The sequence below is a fragment of the Gobio gobio genome (genome assembly GCF_949357685.1).
Source record: "Gobio gobio genome assembly, chromosome: 5".
In the NCBI taxonomy this organism is placed as follows: domain Eukaryota; kingdom Metazoa; phylum Chordata; class Actinopteri; order Cypriniformes; family Gobionidae; genus Gobio; species Gobio gobio.
The window spans coordinates 23,622,752-23,641,414 of record NC_137101.1 but is presented as its reverse complement, the minus strand read 5'-3'; the positions used below and the strand labels follow the sequence as shown (position 1 = coordinate 23,641,414).

Sequence of the window (18,663 nt, the reverse complement as noted above, 5' to 3'; positions counted from 1 at the left end):
TGAATTGTAAATCTTATTATATGGAGTGGCACGAATTTAGTGCATCGTACTTTATTAAGCAACAGAAAATGTTAGGATAGACAATGAAAATCTCAGGGCTATTCTCAGGATATGGTGCCATTTATTCTAATACTATGCTAAGAATAGTATTTGTTTACTAAATTATTTATTAATTTCATTTGAAAAGGTTACCTCAAAAATTTTTAAATATCCATCCATACATCCGTATTCAGAAACGTCAGTCTTAATTAGCATATAACATCACAAATATTGTGTTTTGTGCCATAAACAATTATTATTATTATTATTTAACCTAACTGAAAATCTGACCATAATTTTTTTTAAAGCAGGAATGTCACAGTATAATGGAGGTGAACAAAAAAAGTACAAGGACAAAGATAAATTCTGCAATTTTCAGAAACATGTTTAGAAAAAGAAATGCAGACAATATTTTAATTTCAATAAAAGCAAAAATTTGTATTCTGTATAACCCATTAAAATGTCACTGTGATGAATGGGGGGCCTGTAAATTAGATGATATTGTGAAAGACTGTGAAAAATGTTTAAGAATAAAATGAATGCTTTAAGTTATTTTGCATTCGCACACTAAATCTATCAAGTAATAATGCAAAGCTCAGTATTCTGTTAATTACCTCAGTAAGTCATGGGGACACTCAAAGCCCAAATGGCACCCTTTTCAGATAATGAGCAGATCATTTTTGCTTTATACCTACAACATCTAGCTTTGAATTAAATGTTTAAGTGGAAGTATTTATTGTTTGTTTTTCAGAGCTTCCTTATGGCTGGGAGAAAATCGATGACCCTATTTATGGAACCTACTATGTCGAGTAAGTTGAACTGCTTGAGTTAATACACACAGTTTAATGGCACTTTGGCACATTTTCTCACAGCTCTGTATTAATTGGTTATATAGCTGCTGCACCATACTCAGGACAGAAAAACAGCTGCTCCAGTGTTGCCTAATTCAGTTCGCAGTGTGTTTGTGTGTGTGTGCCATCATTTTTCTTGCTTAATGCACAGTCTGGGGCGAGGTGGGACTATTTATAGTATGGCTTGCTTGGCTACTCTTCCTCCCAGGACAGAGGAGAACAGCCAGCCTAGAGCCAATAATGCAGCTGTAGTATCATGTGGATACACAACCACACACTCTCTCCAACTGCATCATAAATGCAGGACCGCATCCACGCCTGGTGTTCTCAAATGGGATTATGGCACTTCATGTCATTGAATTGTAACTAAAAAGAATCAGTCTGTCTACCTGCTTTGTTGTGTATTTATTATCAATGTAATATATGTTATATAATCTGTGTATGTATGTGTATATATATAAATATGCGCACACGTGCGCGCGCGCGAGAGTCTATAATTTTAATTGTGCTGCTGTAATGTGAATTTTCCCCTTTGGGTGTTTAGTTTAACTTTATCTGTCTTTATCTTACCTACCCAAATATTTGCGTGGATCTATCTATCTATCTATCTATCTATCTATCTATCTATCTATCTATCTATCTATCTATCTATCTATCTATCTATCGATCGATCGATCGATCGATCGATCTATCTATCTATCTATCTATCTATCTATCTATCTATCTATCTATCTATCTATCTATCTATCTATCTATCTATCTATCTATCTATCTATCTATCTATCTATCTATCTATCTATCTATCTATCTATCTATCTATCTATCTATCTATCTATCTATCTATCTATCTATCTATCTATCTATCTATCTATCTATCTATCTATCTATCTATCTATCTATCTATCTATCTATCTATCTATCTATCTATCGTTCGTCTGTTGTCTGTCTGTCTAGTATCTGTCTGTCTATCTATCGTTCGTCTGTCTGTCTGTCTGTCTATCTATCTGTCTGTCTGTCTGTCTGTCTGTCTAGTATCTGTCTGTTTGTCTATCTATCTATCTATCTATCTATCTATCTATCTATCTATCTATCTATCTATCTATCTATCTATCTATCTATCGTTCGTATGTCTGTCTGTCTGTCTATCTAGTAACTGTCTGTCTTTCTATCTATCGTTTGTATGTCTGTCTGTCTATCTATCTATCTATCGTTTGTATGTCTGTCTGTCTATCTATCTATCTATCTATCTATCTATCTATCTATCTATCTATCTATCTATCTATCTATCTATCTATCTATCTATCTATCTATCTATCTATCTATCTATCGTTCGTATGTCTGTCTGTCTATCTAGTAACTGTCTGTCTTTCTATCTATCGTTTGTATGTCTGTCTATCTATCTATCTATCTATCTATCTATCTATCTATCTATCTATCTATCTATCTATCTATCTATCGTTTGTATGTCTGTCTATCTATCTGTCTGTCTGTCTATCTATCTATCTATCTATCTATCTATCTATCTATCTATCTATCTATCTATCTATCTATCTATCTATCTGTCTGTCTGTCTGTCTGTCTGTCTGTCTGTCTGTCTGTCTGTCTGTCTGTCTGTCTGTCTGTCTGTCTGTCTGTCTGTCTGTCTATCTGTCTGTCTGTCTGTCTGTCTGTCTGTCTGTCTATCTATCTGTCTGTCTGTCAGCTGTCCTTCCATACATCTGTCTGTCTACTAAATATTAAGAAAGCATTTCATGTTGATTATATTTCCTTCATAATGCATTATGTACTATTAGTAAATCAATTATTGTATTTTATTTTATTCGATTTTTTTAAAGTAACAACCTATTATTTGAACTCTTTTTATTTGTCTATCTATGGAAAGGAAGGGAAGAAAAGCCCATCTTCAGCAGTAATTGTACAACTGTGGGTTTTATGTTGTAGAAGATGACAGCTGAGAAGATCAGAAGCTGCATCTGGCGTGAAATGACTGTAATTTACTATAAATCTGTGTCTAGTGGCTTTTTAGAGGAGACACTTAACAAGAGCATTATTCATAAAGCTTATCATTTGTGTTTGTGTTGTGTGTGTATTTTCAGGTTAAACACACACCGCTTTACCCTTTACAGTTGGTATTTTAATAGGACCAAGCCAGAACCAATTCCAAGGCTAGTTTCTACTTTGCCAAACCTTGGGCTAATGTGCTTTAAGAAAGTGTGGAACTGATTTCAGCAAAAGTACGAGGGACAAAATCCATTTGCTTATTATACTTTGATCTGTTGAATCAATTTGAGGCTTTAGACCTCAAAAGAAATCTAAAACCAATGTCTCCAAAATTGACCTTGCATAGTCACAAAGCTGTAATTACAAATGCCACGTCTTTACAAGAAAGCATTACCTCTTTTCAACAGAATGCCTTTTAATAGGGCCTAATTGTCTTTGTACTTTCAAATGGCATGGTTTTCAACAGTGCTTTTTTTATAACAGATTGAATTAACTCTGACAGCAAGTGTTGTACAGACAGTCAAAAGAGCTATTTTTCTTCCAGATCAGAGGATGCTCTCATTACTGTCTGATCTTACATCACTCTTTTAACAAAGATAAGGACTAACTGGGCTTCGGTTTTACTCAATGTCCACAGCCTGTTTGATTTTAAATTACTTGTTAAAGCGTATTAAAATCAACACACGTGCTTTCATCCACAGTGCATAACATTAATGGCTTATGTAAATTTTTGTTTGTTGGAGGTGGTAAATTGTTGGGTTGGCAAACTGATTACTTTGACCAACCATGAGAAATTATACTGCAGGAACACCAAATATTGAGCAAAAATATTGTATTGTACCAAAATCATTTGTTTTACAACCAAAAAAAAACATTGATATTTAGTATTGAATTAAATATATTTATAATCAACACTCTTTATGTCATCTTTGATTCATTATTTAACTGAGTTTGCATCCATTTCAGTTACTGGCTACTAGGGATAGTTCACCCATCATTTACGCACCCTCAAATAGTTTCAAAACCTGTATGAATTTCTTTCTTCTGCTGAACACAAAGGAAGATATTCTGAAGAATGTTTGTAACCAAGCAGATCTCGGCAGCCATTGACTACCATAGTATTTTTTCCCCCACTATGGTAGTCAATGGCTGCCGAGACCTGCTTGGTTACAAACATTCTTCCAAATATCTTCCTTTGTGTTCAGCAGAACAAAGAAATTTATACAGGTTTGGAAAATCTTGAGCGTGACTAAATGATGACCGAATTTTCATTTTTGGGTGAATTATCCCTTCAAAAAGAATCTATGTTTTTTTTTTGTAAAACAAATTATTTTGGTACAATACAATATTTTTGCTCAATATTTGGTGTCCAATATAAAATCTGGGTCCTGAAACAAGATTAATTGCGTTAGAGAACCTTTAGCATAAGGCTGAAATACACTGCATGATCTTTTGCTCATATTTTTACCCTGATTTTCAGTTGACGAGTGAATGCTAGTTGCTGAAAGTCAGAGCCAGTATGTAGATATTGGGCAGTCAGATATCAGATTTCATAAAATAGCTGTTTGGTATTGCTGCTGCCTATAGAGTGTTCTAAATCAGTTACTTATGAGGTTCCATTTCAGATAAAATGCTCCCTTGAAGACAGTAGTCAGCAAGGCAGAATGCTAGCTGGCTTATATATAGAATAGTCATGTGTTTATAAAGTAGTCACTCAAGAAATACACTTGAACGAGTCTCTGCTTTCTGATTGCAGTCACATAAACCGAAGGACTCAGTTTGAGAACCCAGTTTTAGAAGCCAAGAGAAGACTGCAACAGCAGCAGCAAATGCAGAGCCAGGGCTTGTCCTCTCTCCCCCTACCTGCAGTCTACAGAGGTAAAGTATTAATGATATCTTAAAAAACTACCCGTTGAATTTTAAGGTGTGGTACTAATGCAAATATAGGCAAATCTGGTTAAAAATTGTGGTGTTCCAAAACCACTGTATCTTTGGCGCACTGATGACATCATAATAACACATTATCTGCTCTCCATGCAATGACATGTTTAACATCAAATATGCTGGAATTGCTGATTGATGCTTGATGTTCATGACTATTATTATATTTCTCTTATGAGCTCAGTGACTGTCTCCATAGAAACACATCTAAGCTCAGACGTTGTCTTTGGTAGTGTACCATCTGTGTGTGAACTTATTGTTAAGCATATTACTTCCTTACAGCCAGACCTTTGGAATTATTAGTTTTACTTTGGCCAAAAATGAAAATTATGTCATTGTTTACTCGTGCACATGTTGATCCGAACCTGTATGGCTTTCTTGGAACACAAAAAGAGAAATTATGAAAACCTGGTCTTTTCCCCATGCACTTACATTGAGCTGAATTCAAGCTTCAATATATAAGATGCAAAAGTACAAGCATTCCCTGCCCGCCTCGAGCCATCGAAATGAACCTGAGAACCAAATAAGTCTGATTTGTGAACCAGATCACCTGTAAATAATGGTTTAAGTTTGTGTGGTATGGCGTGTATATGACACACAAGTCATATGGGTGTTTTTATGCATTTTTTTAGTTTGTTTTTCCATCCTTTTTTAAAGCTTGAAAGTCTCAAGCTTGACTTTATCTCTATTCATTGTAAATACATGGAGGGAAAAATGAGGCACTTTATCCAGAATTTCTCCTTTTGTGTTCCATGGAAGAAAGGAGAACATTCAGGTTTGAATGGGCAGGATGAGTAAATAATGACAGACTTTTCATTTTTGCTGAACTAATCCTGTAAATATAGTTGTACAGTCTATTTGAGCTAAGCCTGAGTGCTTCCTGTTTTCTTTGAGACTCCGTTATCAAATGATAATGTGCCTCCTTTCATAATATGACCTTGGACTGATTATGGTTAGAAGCATTTCTTGTAATAATTCCTGTTGAAGTGTATCCATTCAGCATGGTCATGCTGCTACACACATAAAGGTAAGGGGTAGAGTATTTTCTGCAAGAATGGGCGTTAACAACAAGAACTTTCTCTACCTTGTTTCAGTCCATCTTTCAAAGAGAGCATGCTTCACTAGAAACCTCAAGCATACCTACACTATATGGGCAAAAGTACTGTATGTGGACACCTGAACACCACATTTGTGCTACATTTAATTTCAAAACCATAGCCGTTAATGAGTAGTTGGTCCTCCCTAACAGCCCTCACTCTTGTGGGAAGGCTTTCCACTAGATGTTGGATCATGTCTGGAGGGATTTGCTCCCATTTAGGCACAATAGCATCAGTGAGGTCATAGTCTGTGTTCCAATTCATCCCTAAGGTTTTCGATAGGAGATCAGGTCTGGTCTTTGTGCTGGCCGTTTGCATACCAGGATCATTTATATGTGGACTTATAGAGTAGAAAATGGCCCTCCACAAAAATGGAAGTACTGTATACTGTAGTTAACTGTGTTTACTCTTAGAATTAAGATATGTCTAGACCTCTAGTCAGACTGGTTCATTACGGGGTTGTCCACATACTGTTAGCCATGTAATGTCAGATTACATGTACCTTTAAGCAAAAATGGGCCGTAGTGGACTGAGAAATCATTTACTTTATCTGGATGCTCAGATGTTAAATGTAGACCAATACAGAGCATACTCCTTTAATTCATACGAACACCTTCTCTTTCAATAGTAGATCGAACTTTGTGGTGACCACAGTTTGCCAAGTAGGACATTTTCCTGGATCAACATCTTTTGTTGGCACCTAACCCTATTCCTAGACACAAACCCTAACCATAACTGCCCATAAACCAAAGAAAAATTATAGGATGATGATATTCTTGACGCTTCGACTCCAGCCCTATCCCTGACTCTAAATTTATCCCTAAAGTCCGATTGTTGGGAACTTTCTTCCAAGACCAGCAAGTATCACCCTAGATTTCCTGTTAAAATGTAACACTTTTACTGTATGTCCATAGTAGGCCAACTTTGTATCCTTCAATGCCATTTACAGATTTCCTGTGTGAGTTGAGGATGCAACCCCAGTCTTATGCCTTAAAGGTCCCATGGCATGGCATTTTTCTATTATTTTATAATGTTTCCTGAGCTGTACTTATATTGTTAGTATGACTTTTACATCATAAAATGTCATAATTTAGAAATAAAAGGCATTTTTTCTATACTGCTGTTTGCCCTGTGGCTGAATGCCCTGCTTCAAGAGGCGTGTCTGCTGTGAGACTTCAGTAAAAACACCCACTGTTGTGATTGGCTGACATCTTTGCATTTTATATGAGCGGAGGGGGCGTGGTTTATCGAGGCACGAGCAGGCACGAGTCTGCCAGGGAGACGGATGGACCTGAGTTCACTTCACATCAGTTCTCAGCATGTCTGAACTGTTTTAGTTACAGCATATACTTTAGGTTATTAGTCTATTTCTAGTCGGAGGGACTGTCACTCATGTCAGAAAGTTAGTAACTTTAGTAAATTATGGATCAGCGCTGACTGGAGACGCGAACCGTTTAGAACGATTCAGTCCGATTTGGTGAACTGATTCGGTTCACTAAAAAGAACTGGTTCAAAAGAAAGATCGTTCGCGAACCGGACATCACTAATGTATCAGAGACTGAGCTCAGCGATTGCTAACAAAGTTATTTATAGTAACTACTGAGTTATGAGAGCGCTGTCAGTCAGCGCGAGTTTATTGTGTTTGTATCTGAGAGTTCTGAATAAACACGAGTCCCAGTCACACCGAGTCCGTCTCTTCATCATTATTCTACCAACTTTGTAACACATGCAAAGTACCATTACAGCTGTCGAGATGAACGAGTTAAAAGTAAGTGTTGATAATAGCATTATTTTTAAAATAAAATAAAAGCGTCAGTGACGCGCGTTGAGTACACAGCGCAAACAAAGACACAACAGCAGTAATCGGATGTAATCCAGTTTATTGTGGGGCTAGGCTGGCTAGCCCGGATATGCTCAAGCTTACCCCCCTTCTGCTTAATCTCACGCCGCGTTTGGTGCCTCCGCTGTGGGCCAGATGCAGTACTGTGGGTCGGGGATGTTGAAGGCCGAGCTTCGGCGTGTGTGAGGTTTATCTCTGCTGATGTTGAGCAGAAACTCATGACTGTATGCACATTTTAGAACCGATAGACGCGACGAGGACGTACAAAAACACTGACTCACAAGATATAAAACACGAAAACACCGTTCTGTCTGGAGAGAGAGAAGCCGCATTGTGTGCACGAATAATAAATAATTAGCTACACATCAGAAATCACTGATCACAGATCAGAAGGAACTGAAAAAAGACTTCTGTTTTCATTTGTACATCCAAACACTGAGAAACTGCCAGCGTTCACTCGTTCACAAGCAATGATGCAATGATCTCTCGACGAGCGTTTGCATGGGCGTGCCAGATTCTCTGGGCGGAGGAAAGGGAGGAAACCGTGCCTGCTTGGACGTCAAACCAGGAGACTTCAGGATTGGCTAGTCTGGCCTGTCATTTTCTCAAAGGCAGAGAAAGACAGCCACAACTCGGTTTTACACCGATCAACATTTCTATCCACTTGGGGACAATATTCAGGCTAGGGGAACTCATATTAATGTTGAAAAACCTCATAAAATGAAAATTTCATGCCATGGGACCTTTAAACTCTAAAACCGGATTATTTGCAATGTTGTTCCAGAACCACCAAGGGTGTTCAACTTGGCAAACTCACCCTAGATTTCCTTTTAAAATGTAACTCTTCTATGTCCGTAGTAGACTTACCTTATATCTTTCAATTTCATTTCTCGATTTCCTGTGTGAGTTGAGGGTTTTTGTTCTCTGTAACAGTGGAGGAGAGCCCCTCCTCTGCCACCCTACCAAGGGCCAGACTGGCATATGTGGGTCCCGCTCCAGAGCGCTCTCACAGTCTCACTGACCTGTCCGAGGCCCCCCTGTACCGGGCTGGTGTGTTTGGACTGCATGGTACGTCCCCAGACCAGTGCCCCCTTTGTGCAAGGGGAGACTACAGCAGGAGTCTATTCGCCTGGCCTGTTTTTGCATAGTCCTTAAGCTCCTTTAAGGAACATTCTCTCAGTTTCAGTGGAACCAGTGGATACTTTTTGTTGGCTTTTCATTTTTTGGTTTTGTATTTTACTTTTTGCCTGCGCTTCCAGGATACATATGAGTACACCTACCCTGCTGAATAAACCAGCATAACTGGATGCCATCATATGTTTGGGATGCTGGTTTATAACAAATGGCTATTGTTAAGCCAAGTAACCAACAACTACCAACTAGGCGATTGTTGAGTCGATTTTATCTAGAAGTTTAATTTTAATTAATATTTTAACAAAGTTAATATCAAGGTAGCTTTAATAGTTCATATCATTATTCCTATTAGAATTAAGAGTTAAAAATAATGTTATCTTTACTTGGGGTTTAACTCACATATTGTTAGTGCCCCAAAATCCTCTCTGAAGACATGGTGTAAACATGAAAGATCAAGCTTTTCATCAACTGATCAACTCCCGATAGACAAAATCAAGTCATTAAATGCACTGTTTCTCTCTTCAAAAATGTCCGATTACAGGGGTAAAACAAGTTGTGAATGCTGTTTTACCTATCAACTTTGCCCATCCCTATTTTCTATTTTAACCAACGAGGCTACCTTGGTCAACCAGCTGCTCCAGCTACGTATTGCTGGTGCTTGTCCGTCAGGTAGACCAGCACCAAACAAGCATGTCAGCATGGAAATTCATACTGGTCTTTCAGCAGGGTATCTGGACCGGCTATTGTCCCTAACAAACGCATGGCAGAAACTGCTAAAAGACTAGATTTGGCCTAGATGATGGTGGAAAAAAAGACTCTCAACTAAGAAAATAAGATGGAGTGACTATGGCTGGCATATTGTAACTCCATACTGTGTACTGAAGTAGGCATCTCTTCAGTTTGAAGAAGCAGCTCTTCAGTACAAAGGTCCTTGCTGGTGTGCGGTTACAGCGAAGCGGCTTCTCCAGAACAGTTTTCTCCACACTGAGAGAGCAGAAGAACCACTCTGCCTGTGCTGGTTCTTCTCCTGGCTTTTTTTTTGCTTAAGCCTTGGCTGTCCTGAGAGATGGCCCTGGACAAGGCTAAACACTGTTGAGTGTAACATTGGAGTATGCCTAAAGAGCCAAAAGTGAGGTTTGAGCAAAAAACAAGCCATCATGTCCCACTCTGCTCTTGTATGTTTGGCTGTAAGCAAAGCGCTTGGCCTTCTACCCACAATTCCCCAGTGTGATGTGATCTGCTGCTTTTGATGGGTTTGGAGTGGCTTTTACAAAGTAACCCGTTTATTTCTGGATATCTTCTGCTTGATTACAATCTCATGTTTCTATCTGCATTTCTTCGCCCTGGCAGAGAAGCCTCTGTTCACGCGGGACCCTACGCAGCTGAAGGGCAGCTTTCTGTCTACAGCCCTGCAGAAAAGCAACATGGGATTTGGCTTCACTATCATCGGCGGTGACGAACCGGATGAGTTTCTACAGGTCAAAAGTGTCATACCGGATGGGCCTGCTGCACAGGATGGGAAAATGGCTACAGGTAAACACACACACACACACACTCAAACACTTGCAGGTCAATGTTTGAACTGCACTAATGTGCTATTCTCACTCAAACAGAGATCCCAGCTGGCCAGTCTCTCTCAATCTCTTGTTTGTGCCCACACTTCTGACAAGGTTACGGTGTGAATCTGTCATTTTATTGGTTGATAGTGCGTTAGGGACATCCAGGGGTTAAATGCATTTACGAAAAGTGTATTTATTGGCTTTGTGTGTTATCCACAGCAGGGCATGTGTCCATTAATCATAGTGGGACTTTATAAACCCTGCAACTCCAGTTCAGCCTAATGGAAGTGTGACTGCGGCAGCATTACTCACACACACATTCTGTACATCCGCATTGAAATATCTTGTACATTCAGAGGGACCCACAGTCCAAAGTTCAGAATATAGTCAATGCGTCTCCCATGATGACGCTTTAATGTAATATTGTTGTTGGTAGTTGTGGAAATTATCCTCTCTGCTCCTTTACTCTCCTTTCTGCTCCTCTCTTCCACCCTTCACGCTCCCTCTGGACTCCTTGTCCTACTTGTGCTATTTCACAGTCGCACAGTGCTCTGAAGGAGCTTCCGGTCTACGGCAGTTTGAAATATAAAATTCTGCTGGATTAGAGTACTCAGCGCGGAAACGCGTCCTGCAGTGCATACAGTGCATAACCACCACCAGTGTCGGGGAATGTAACTTTTGAAGACCCCATGTAATTGCGTAATTGATTTTTGTTTATTTCAGTCAATGTATGTTAGCTTTGAAACGCATCTGAATGCTAATGTGCCTCAATAATATTGATTAAAACTCATCTTTAGCTGATAAAAAGCTGACTAAAATATGAATGACTCATCCTGCACCACACAGATCCACATTCCAAGTCCAATCAGATTGTGTTTAGAATGACAATATATCCCTCATGCAAGTTTCAGCCGACTAGTTAGTTGCAAATTCCATATTATTTACACAAATTAGTATTGCTCACTTTAGTTTTGTTGTGGCCAAAACAATTGAACTTGTGCACTCTAAAGAATCCTGGGTTGTTTCAACCCATGTTTGGGTCCAATATGGACAAACCCAACCGGTTTAATTTTTTTTATTTAATTTTAACGGTTGGGATTGTCCATATTTTACCCAAACATGGTCTGAGTGATTATTCTGAGGACATGAAAGGTTATAAAATCCTTATGTCATGGCCTCAAAATCCTGCATTGAGGGAACAACATCCTTTTTTCATGGTCATTAAGTAAACAGGCAATCTAGGATTATCAAAAAAGGCAGATGACTGACATAATTTTTAAGAATGACATAAAGATGCTGCTTATATTATGTTTCAAATGCCACATATCATTAAATCATTGCAATTCATTAAAGTGACGATTGATTAAAAACACTGAATGGTTCACAACTGAAATAATAGATATGAATTAAACAATTTGTTCACTTAGAAGATTTATCCCTACTAATATATTACTGACTAGCCTAACTGAAATTAAATATTAAATATGATAATATAAATGTTAAGATAAGACATTTCCCTCAAAAAAAAAAAAAACTTGTAGCCATGACACAAGGATTTTGTTGCAATATATTATTACAACAAAACTAAGTGAACAGAACCCGCCGCTTGCCAGGCACCGTAGATATTTATTATTTAATTGTGAATGTTAATTTCCCGCTTTTTTTACTGTTAGCATCATCTAACAATCACTTTAATCCTTAAAAAACATTGATAATTTAACACTATTGAATGTAACCTTAAGAAAATCTTAAAATGATTATCTATTTTTCATAGTGTACCGTATAATGCAAGGCATAAATAGACTTTCAGCATTTAAAGTGATTGATTTAGTGTTTTATTTTTTATTTATTTTGACAAAAATTGTATATACATTTAATATTGGACATTTTTCCATGGTATTAAAAGGATTATTAGTTAATCGTTATTGCTTTTGAATATACACCAATATACAAGAGTTACATTTTCAAACAATTAATGTGTTATGTTATTTTGCTAAGGCAAATCACACTATTAATATTATTCATATTTTTGATACAATGTTTAATGTGATTTTGTTAACATATTACTCCAACACTGACCTCCTCAATAATCATAACCGTTTAACACCTCATCCACAAATTAGCATTAATGTGACATAAACATGACATGTATTCCTCTCTCTCCCTGTACTCCTGGCTAAGTGCTTCCTTGATATATTAAATATATCATGCAGAGTGCTGGGATTTGCTGCGTGACATGCTTCTCTTCCTGCTTCTTAGAGCCCTGCTATCTACCCCCATCCACGCCCACTATAGATGCCTCTGCGGCGGTGATGTTTGCTCTGCCCCTCACAGCTGTGCCTGAGTCCTCTCATAAAGAATCTAACAAGCAGATAATGAGTTAAATCAGGTGCACCAGTGTGCTGCTGAGGGACAAGAAGCACACAAGTCATATGCCTGCTGGAGGATCTCTGCATTTGATGTTTAGAGCTTTATTTGTGTAGTATGTCTATTGTGGCTCAGCAGCGATGTTTAGGGGATTGTGTATTGATTGTGTTTGTTTAGAATGCCAGTCACAAAGCAGCGCTCCTCTGGGTTTCCATGCATGCACAGACACTAGATGTCTCAGACGCTGGTTCCCAGAGCACCTCTTATGTTGTCTTGCTGTCATTAGTTTTACGCAGCCTCTTCAGAACAAGACTGTAGCTTGCTACAGTAGGTTTTTTTTTTTTTCAGCTAGTGTGTGTGTGTGTGTGTGTGTGTGTGTGTGTGTGTGTGTGTGTGTGTGTGTGTGTGTGTGTGTGTGTGTGTGTGTGTGTGTGTGTGTGTGTGTGTGTGTGTGTGTGTGTGTGTGTGTGTGTGTGTGTGTGTGTGTGTGTGTGTGTGTGTGTGTGTGTGTGTGTGTGTGTGTGTGTGCGTGTGCGTGCGTGTGATTTATGAGGACACAAATTTGTATAATTACACAGGTATTACACCGGTATTACGACGTAAACATGAAATATGAGGACATTTCATATGTCCTCATATTAAAATAGCTTTAAAAACATACTAAACAATGTTTTATTAAAAATGTAAAAATGCAGACTGTTTCCTGTGATGGGTAGGTTTAGGGGTAGGGGTAGTGTGTACAGTACAAAAACTATTACGCCTATGGAATGTCCTCACTTAGATAGCAAAACAAACCTGTGTGCGTGCGTGCGTGCGTGCGTGCGTGCGTGCGTGTGTGTGTTAAATATTTCTATACATGAAAATGTTCGTTTATCAGCAAAATAATTAGTGAAGAGTTCAATACAAAAATTAAGAGGAATTCCATGACATAGAAGGATTATTCGTGTAATTAAAAAAGTATAATTTCAACCAAACACACATTTTAGCCTAGTAAAAATTCCAAATGTTTAATGTAAGAACTAAAACACAGTAAAGATTTAGTTAAAACACTTAAGGCATGTTTTCCACACTGCTTTTCACAAAAAACCCAATATAACAATAATTTGCAATAAACAAAAAATCTTTACTTAAATAATAGATATTTTAAATGAAATATCTTAATAAATGAAAAAAATGCTATATGCAGGGGCCTTGAACACTTTTGAGCGATTGATGAATCATTTAAATGGGTTAATTGATTATATTTTCATTGAGTCATTGAAAATAATCAAACTTACTCTACATTTTTACTATAAATGTTGAAATCAGACACCTTATTAACACATCTCTATTTAAATGATCTCATACAAGTAGCAAAAAAGCAGATATAAATCAGCCCTTTTATTACCCAGTGTCATCATACACAAGCATATTCTAAAGCAGAACAGGACAAGAATATGACAAAATGTTTCATGTTCATTTTTAAAATGGTAAAAAATACCCCTGATACTAAAGAGGTAAGTTAGAATTTTAAGTGGATGATAATATCTTGTTTGTAGGAAAGTAGTGATTTGGTTTGCCCTGTTGAGCTCTGGCCCGTATTGATGCTGACATAAAATTAGGTGTGCAACAGTGAGGTCACACCGATATCATTTGCTCTCTGGAAGCATGTGAAATTATTGATTGGAACACCAGAGGCTCTAGGCAAATGTCGAACGTATTTACCGAGATTAATTAAAATTTCTGCACACAACAGTCAGGAGGGGACAAGCCCATCGATAGACGCGTGCGGCACTGCATGAAATGTCTCCAGGAAACCAGCAGCACAACAGACACACTGTGTGAGACCCCGTGATCTTGTTTATCCCACAAATACATTCGCCACATTTGCTGGAATCATCTCATTTCCATAATAATTACATTTCTAATATTAAATTTTTTTGTCAGCATTCAAATAAGGAGGGAAAAGGCTAAATTAGCCCCGGAACATATAGTATGTTAATGCAAACATACGTCAAACGTTAATGCACATGCTTTTCACAACACAAGCTCGATTTCACATTCCGGGCAAATTGATTGAGTGACCAAACATTGGAAGGAATGGTAAACTTCTTGATAAAAGAGAAGTGACGATCACAATTAAGGCTCGAGGCATGTCGACACTTTAGGATTTGGAGAAGTATTGAGAAGGTCCCTTAAATTGTTCCTTCAAATTGGTGCGCTGTAATTGTCACAGTTGCCAGGGGAGACGACATGAAATATATTGCATGACTAAAATCGTTGCAAATTGGGGAAAGTTTTTCACCCTGATTATAGAAACTGTTCTTTTTGTGTTTTTTGTTTTGTTTTCCCTTAAAGCTCTATTCCGAAACACAGTGAGCTGTTCTGAATCCTTTGCGTTGGGCAAAACGTTTGATTTGGAACATTCTACAAAGGCAGCAAGCCACGTTCCTCATGTGAAGCACACAGGAGATTTGACTCTTCTAGTCAAAAAAAAAAAATCCTAAAGGAGTTCTAATGAAATTTAATGATAAGATGGAACCAATCCTAAACAGTTCTAATGAGGTATTACCACAAGAATAAGAATAAAAAGAAAAAATCTAATGGATAAACTAACATTCTGAGGGGAAAAAATACACTGAAACAAATTATATTGGAATTTCATTATATCCAGTTGGATCTTATACAGCAGTTAGATCATTCTTAAAGGCTTCGTATTGAGGCCAATAGAATGAGTTCCATATTATGTTTATTATGAATTATGATTATTATGAAACTCCATCAGCATTTCAGTTGATTACTGTAGCCATAGTCAGAATTTATAGAGTTTGACTTTAGTAGCATGTTGCTAAACTAATGACTTATCCCTCTCATAAGCAGAAAATAATATAGAGCAGATAGTCAAAATAGATAGCATGTTGCTAAGCTAATGACTTAGCACCCCATTATAGCACAGAATACACACAAATGATGGAGCAGAAAGTAAGAATTGATAGTTTGACATTAGCATATAGTTAAGCAAGGACTTATCACTTTCATAAGCACAAAATAGGCTACGCAACACCAACTCATAATGGAGCAGATAGAGTTTGACATTAATGTGTTGCTAAGCTAACGAGTTAGCACTCTCATAAGCACAATACCCAGCACAGACAAATAGCCTAATAGAGCAGATAACTGATAGTTTGACATTAGCATGATGCTAAGCTAATTACTAAACATTGTCATGAGCACAAAAAGTAATCAGATTGAACTTATTTGTATCAATACTTTTCTGGATTTAATAAAAAAAAAGTATCCACCATTTTGGATGCATTTTACACTGTGCTCGTTGCAATGCATTCTGGGAATGAGGTATCTTGTAAAGAAGCATAATTATGTTTAAGGTGATTACATTTTGGAACAGCCTTTGCTTCTTGGCCGCGAATACTAATCTGCTAATATAGCTTTCTTTCTGTCTAACTGTTTTCCAGGAGACGTGATCGTCTACATTAATGACGTCTGCGTCCTGGGCACCACCCACGCTGATGTGGTGAAACTTTTCCAGTCTGTGCCAATCGGACAAAGCGTAACCCTAGTCCTTTGCAGGGGTTACCCTCTTCCTTACGACCCGGAGGACGCAGCCAGCACCTTGCTGTCCCCCCTTGGCCTCATTGAGCGCCCTCTGCTGGTCAACGGACGGAATAGCTACGACAGCTACATGGAGTACATCTCCCGCACCGCTCGCTTCATCGACCCCCTCCAAACTACGTTGCCGCAGCCCCACCCTGGAGACACCCACCTGGACGCCGGACCGCTGGAGGACAGCGTCTCAATGGCATCGTCAGGAGCGGCCGGTGGAGAGCTGCTAACGATTACCATGGTGAAAGGTGCAGATGGGTTTGGATTCACCATAGCAGACAGTAATGGCGGACAGAGGGTGAAGCAGATCCTGGAGGCGCAGGGATGCCCGGGGGTGTGTGAGGGCGATCTGATTGTGGAAATTAACCAGCAACCCGCGCTAACCCTGCCACACACGCAGGTGGTGGAGCTGCTAAAAGAGTGTCCTGTTGGGGCAGAGGCCACGTTGGTCGTACAGAGAGGAGGGGCAGGTAAGGAGGCTTATGTTTGTGGTGGTGTGGGTGTGTCTTGGGTTCTGCGTGCATTTTCGTGGCCTTACACATGGAAAGACCTCTTAATTGGTCGATTGGTCCATTTTGTCCGTAGCAGTTTTATAATTCACTCTTCGGCTTTCTCAAAGCGCTGAGTCACGCCGAAGAATGAGCCGTTTCTGGCATTGACCTTCACTGTGTGGAAAAGCACTGTGGGTAAAAATAGACTCTGACACATAATTACAGTAGTGTACAAACATGCATACACCTTACCTGTGTGCTTAGTATATTAATATCGTGCCTTCTGTACAAGGACTGTTACATAACATGCTTTCACAAACACACCTAAAATCCACAAACCAGCACACTTAAAGACCCTGAGAAATCAGTATTGGAGTTTTGGGATTGTTAGCTCGTCTGCTAGCTTTGAGGGATCATTTATATGCTAGTCTATGCCTTATGGTGCAGTCACATTCACCAGTGCTTGTCAAAATTTTGTGGACACAATCCTGTCATTACAGTAGGCTCAGTATGTTGCTAAGCTAAAGACTTGGCACTCTCATAAGCAAGTTGTTCATGCAAATGTGCAGCACTGTGCTTTATAGATTGCTATGCTATTGACAATAGAAAGTGGACCTTTTTTTTTTGCTCACACAGTTTTGCCTAAATTATGCTTAAAGGGTTACTTCAGTGATTTAGCATTAGGCTTTGTATCAGTAGAAACCCGGTAGTATATTCAAATTATGGTACTTTCCCCCCTCATATCCCCCTGAGACGAGAGAATTATGCATTTTATTTCTGGAAAAATTCCTCAGATGACGCAAATATCGTCATTTTGCGTCATCGGAGGATTTTTTGGCCAGAGGCAAAGACTACAGTCACTAGATGGAGCTGTTCCGCATGTTATCAACCCGGCCACAGGGGAGAGATCTCACGCACAGAATGTAAGATACATACGGCCGAACGGACATTCATAATAACGGAGCGCGGTGCAGAGTGAAGTGTTTCAACTTTTCAATGAATTCCTGTGATAGTTTAGCTTCCATATGCGATCTGAAAAAGTGCCAGACTGGCGCTTAATGTTACCTCAGCTCTTCGTGATAAAGGAAATCTGACACTGCTGAAGAAATCTGACACTGCTGCATCTGTGACGTGACTTTCGTTCGGCTCACTTTTTAACTGTAGTGTTTATTCTCTAACTGAACGAAATGATTGTATTACTATGAAGATCAAAACGATGGTGTACGGAGTGGCCTCGTAGGGCAGCGAAGCAAGTGCATTCTGGGAGTTGTTGTCTTTCATCCACATGAGACAAAAATACATTTTCAGTCTTTTCTCAGTCTAGAAGGCACCAAATTCAAAAATAATTTCACATTTCTACTACATAAATGACCCAGTTTAAATACAAAGCTTAATGCTAAATCACTGAAGTTACCCTTTAAGTGATTGCATCTTAAAGTTGACAAAATACATTTTAGCAGATGTAGACCTTTAAAATGTACAGTCTTTAAACTATGGTAAAATGGGCTAAAGGCTATTGACCCCTTGGATATGTTCCACCTTCAGTCAAGGAGAGAAAACTGCAGTCGTCAAGCCATTTCATGGAGTCTTTAAAGTTAAACTGAATTCAAAATTGATCCCAAAACTGATGCCAAACAGCTATTTTAAGTTTCACTCTTGGCACTGTGCAGTGATGTGCTTTCCAGCACACGAGCGCTTCCTACACTCAACGTACACCGTGTCCCAGACACCTACACTGTCTCA

At 38.6% G+C, this 18,663-nt stretch overlaps 1 protein-coding gene across 1 annotated transcript in view; it reads left to right on the top strand.

Moving 5' to 3' along the window:
- The window catches only part of magi2a (membrane associated guanylate kinase, WW and PDZ domain containing 2a), a 302,773-nt gene that overhangs the window by 207,086 nt on the left and 77,024 nt on the right, over positions 1–18,663 (top strand). Inside the window, exons 7-11 of the mRNA XM_079817222.1 lie at positions 791–848; positions 4,648–4,769; positions 8,703–8,837; positions 10,254–10,436; positions 16,282–16,899. Of these exons, the coding sequence (XP_079673348.1) occupies positions 791–848; positions 4,648–4,769; positions 8,703–8,837; positions 10,254–10,436; positions 16,282–16,899 (1,116 nt within the window). The remainder of the gene's footprint in view (positions 1–790; positions 849–4,647; positions 4,770–8,702; positions 8,838–10,253; positions 10,437–16,281; positions 16,900–18,663) is intronic.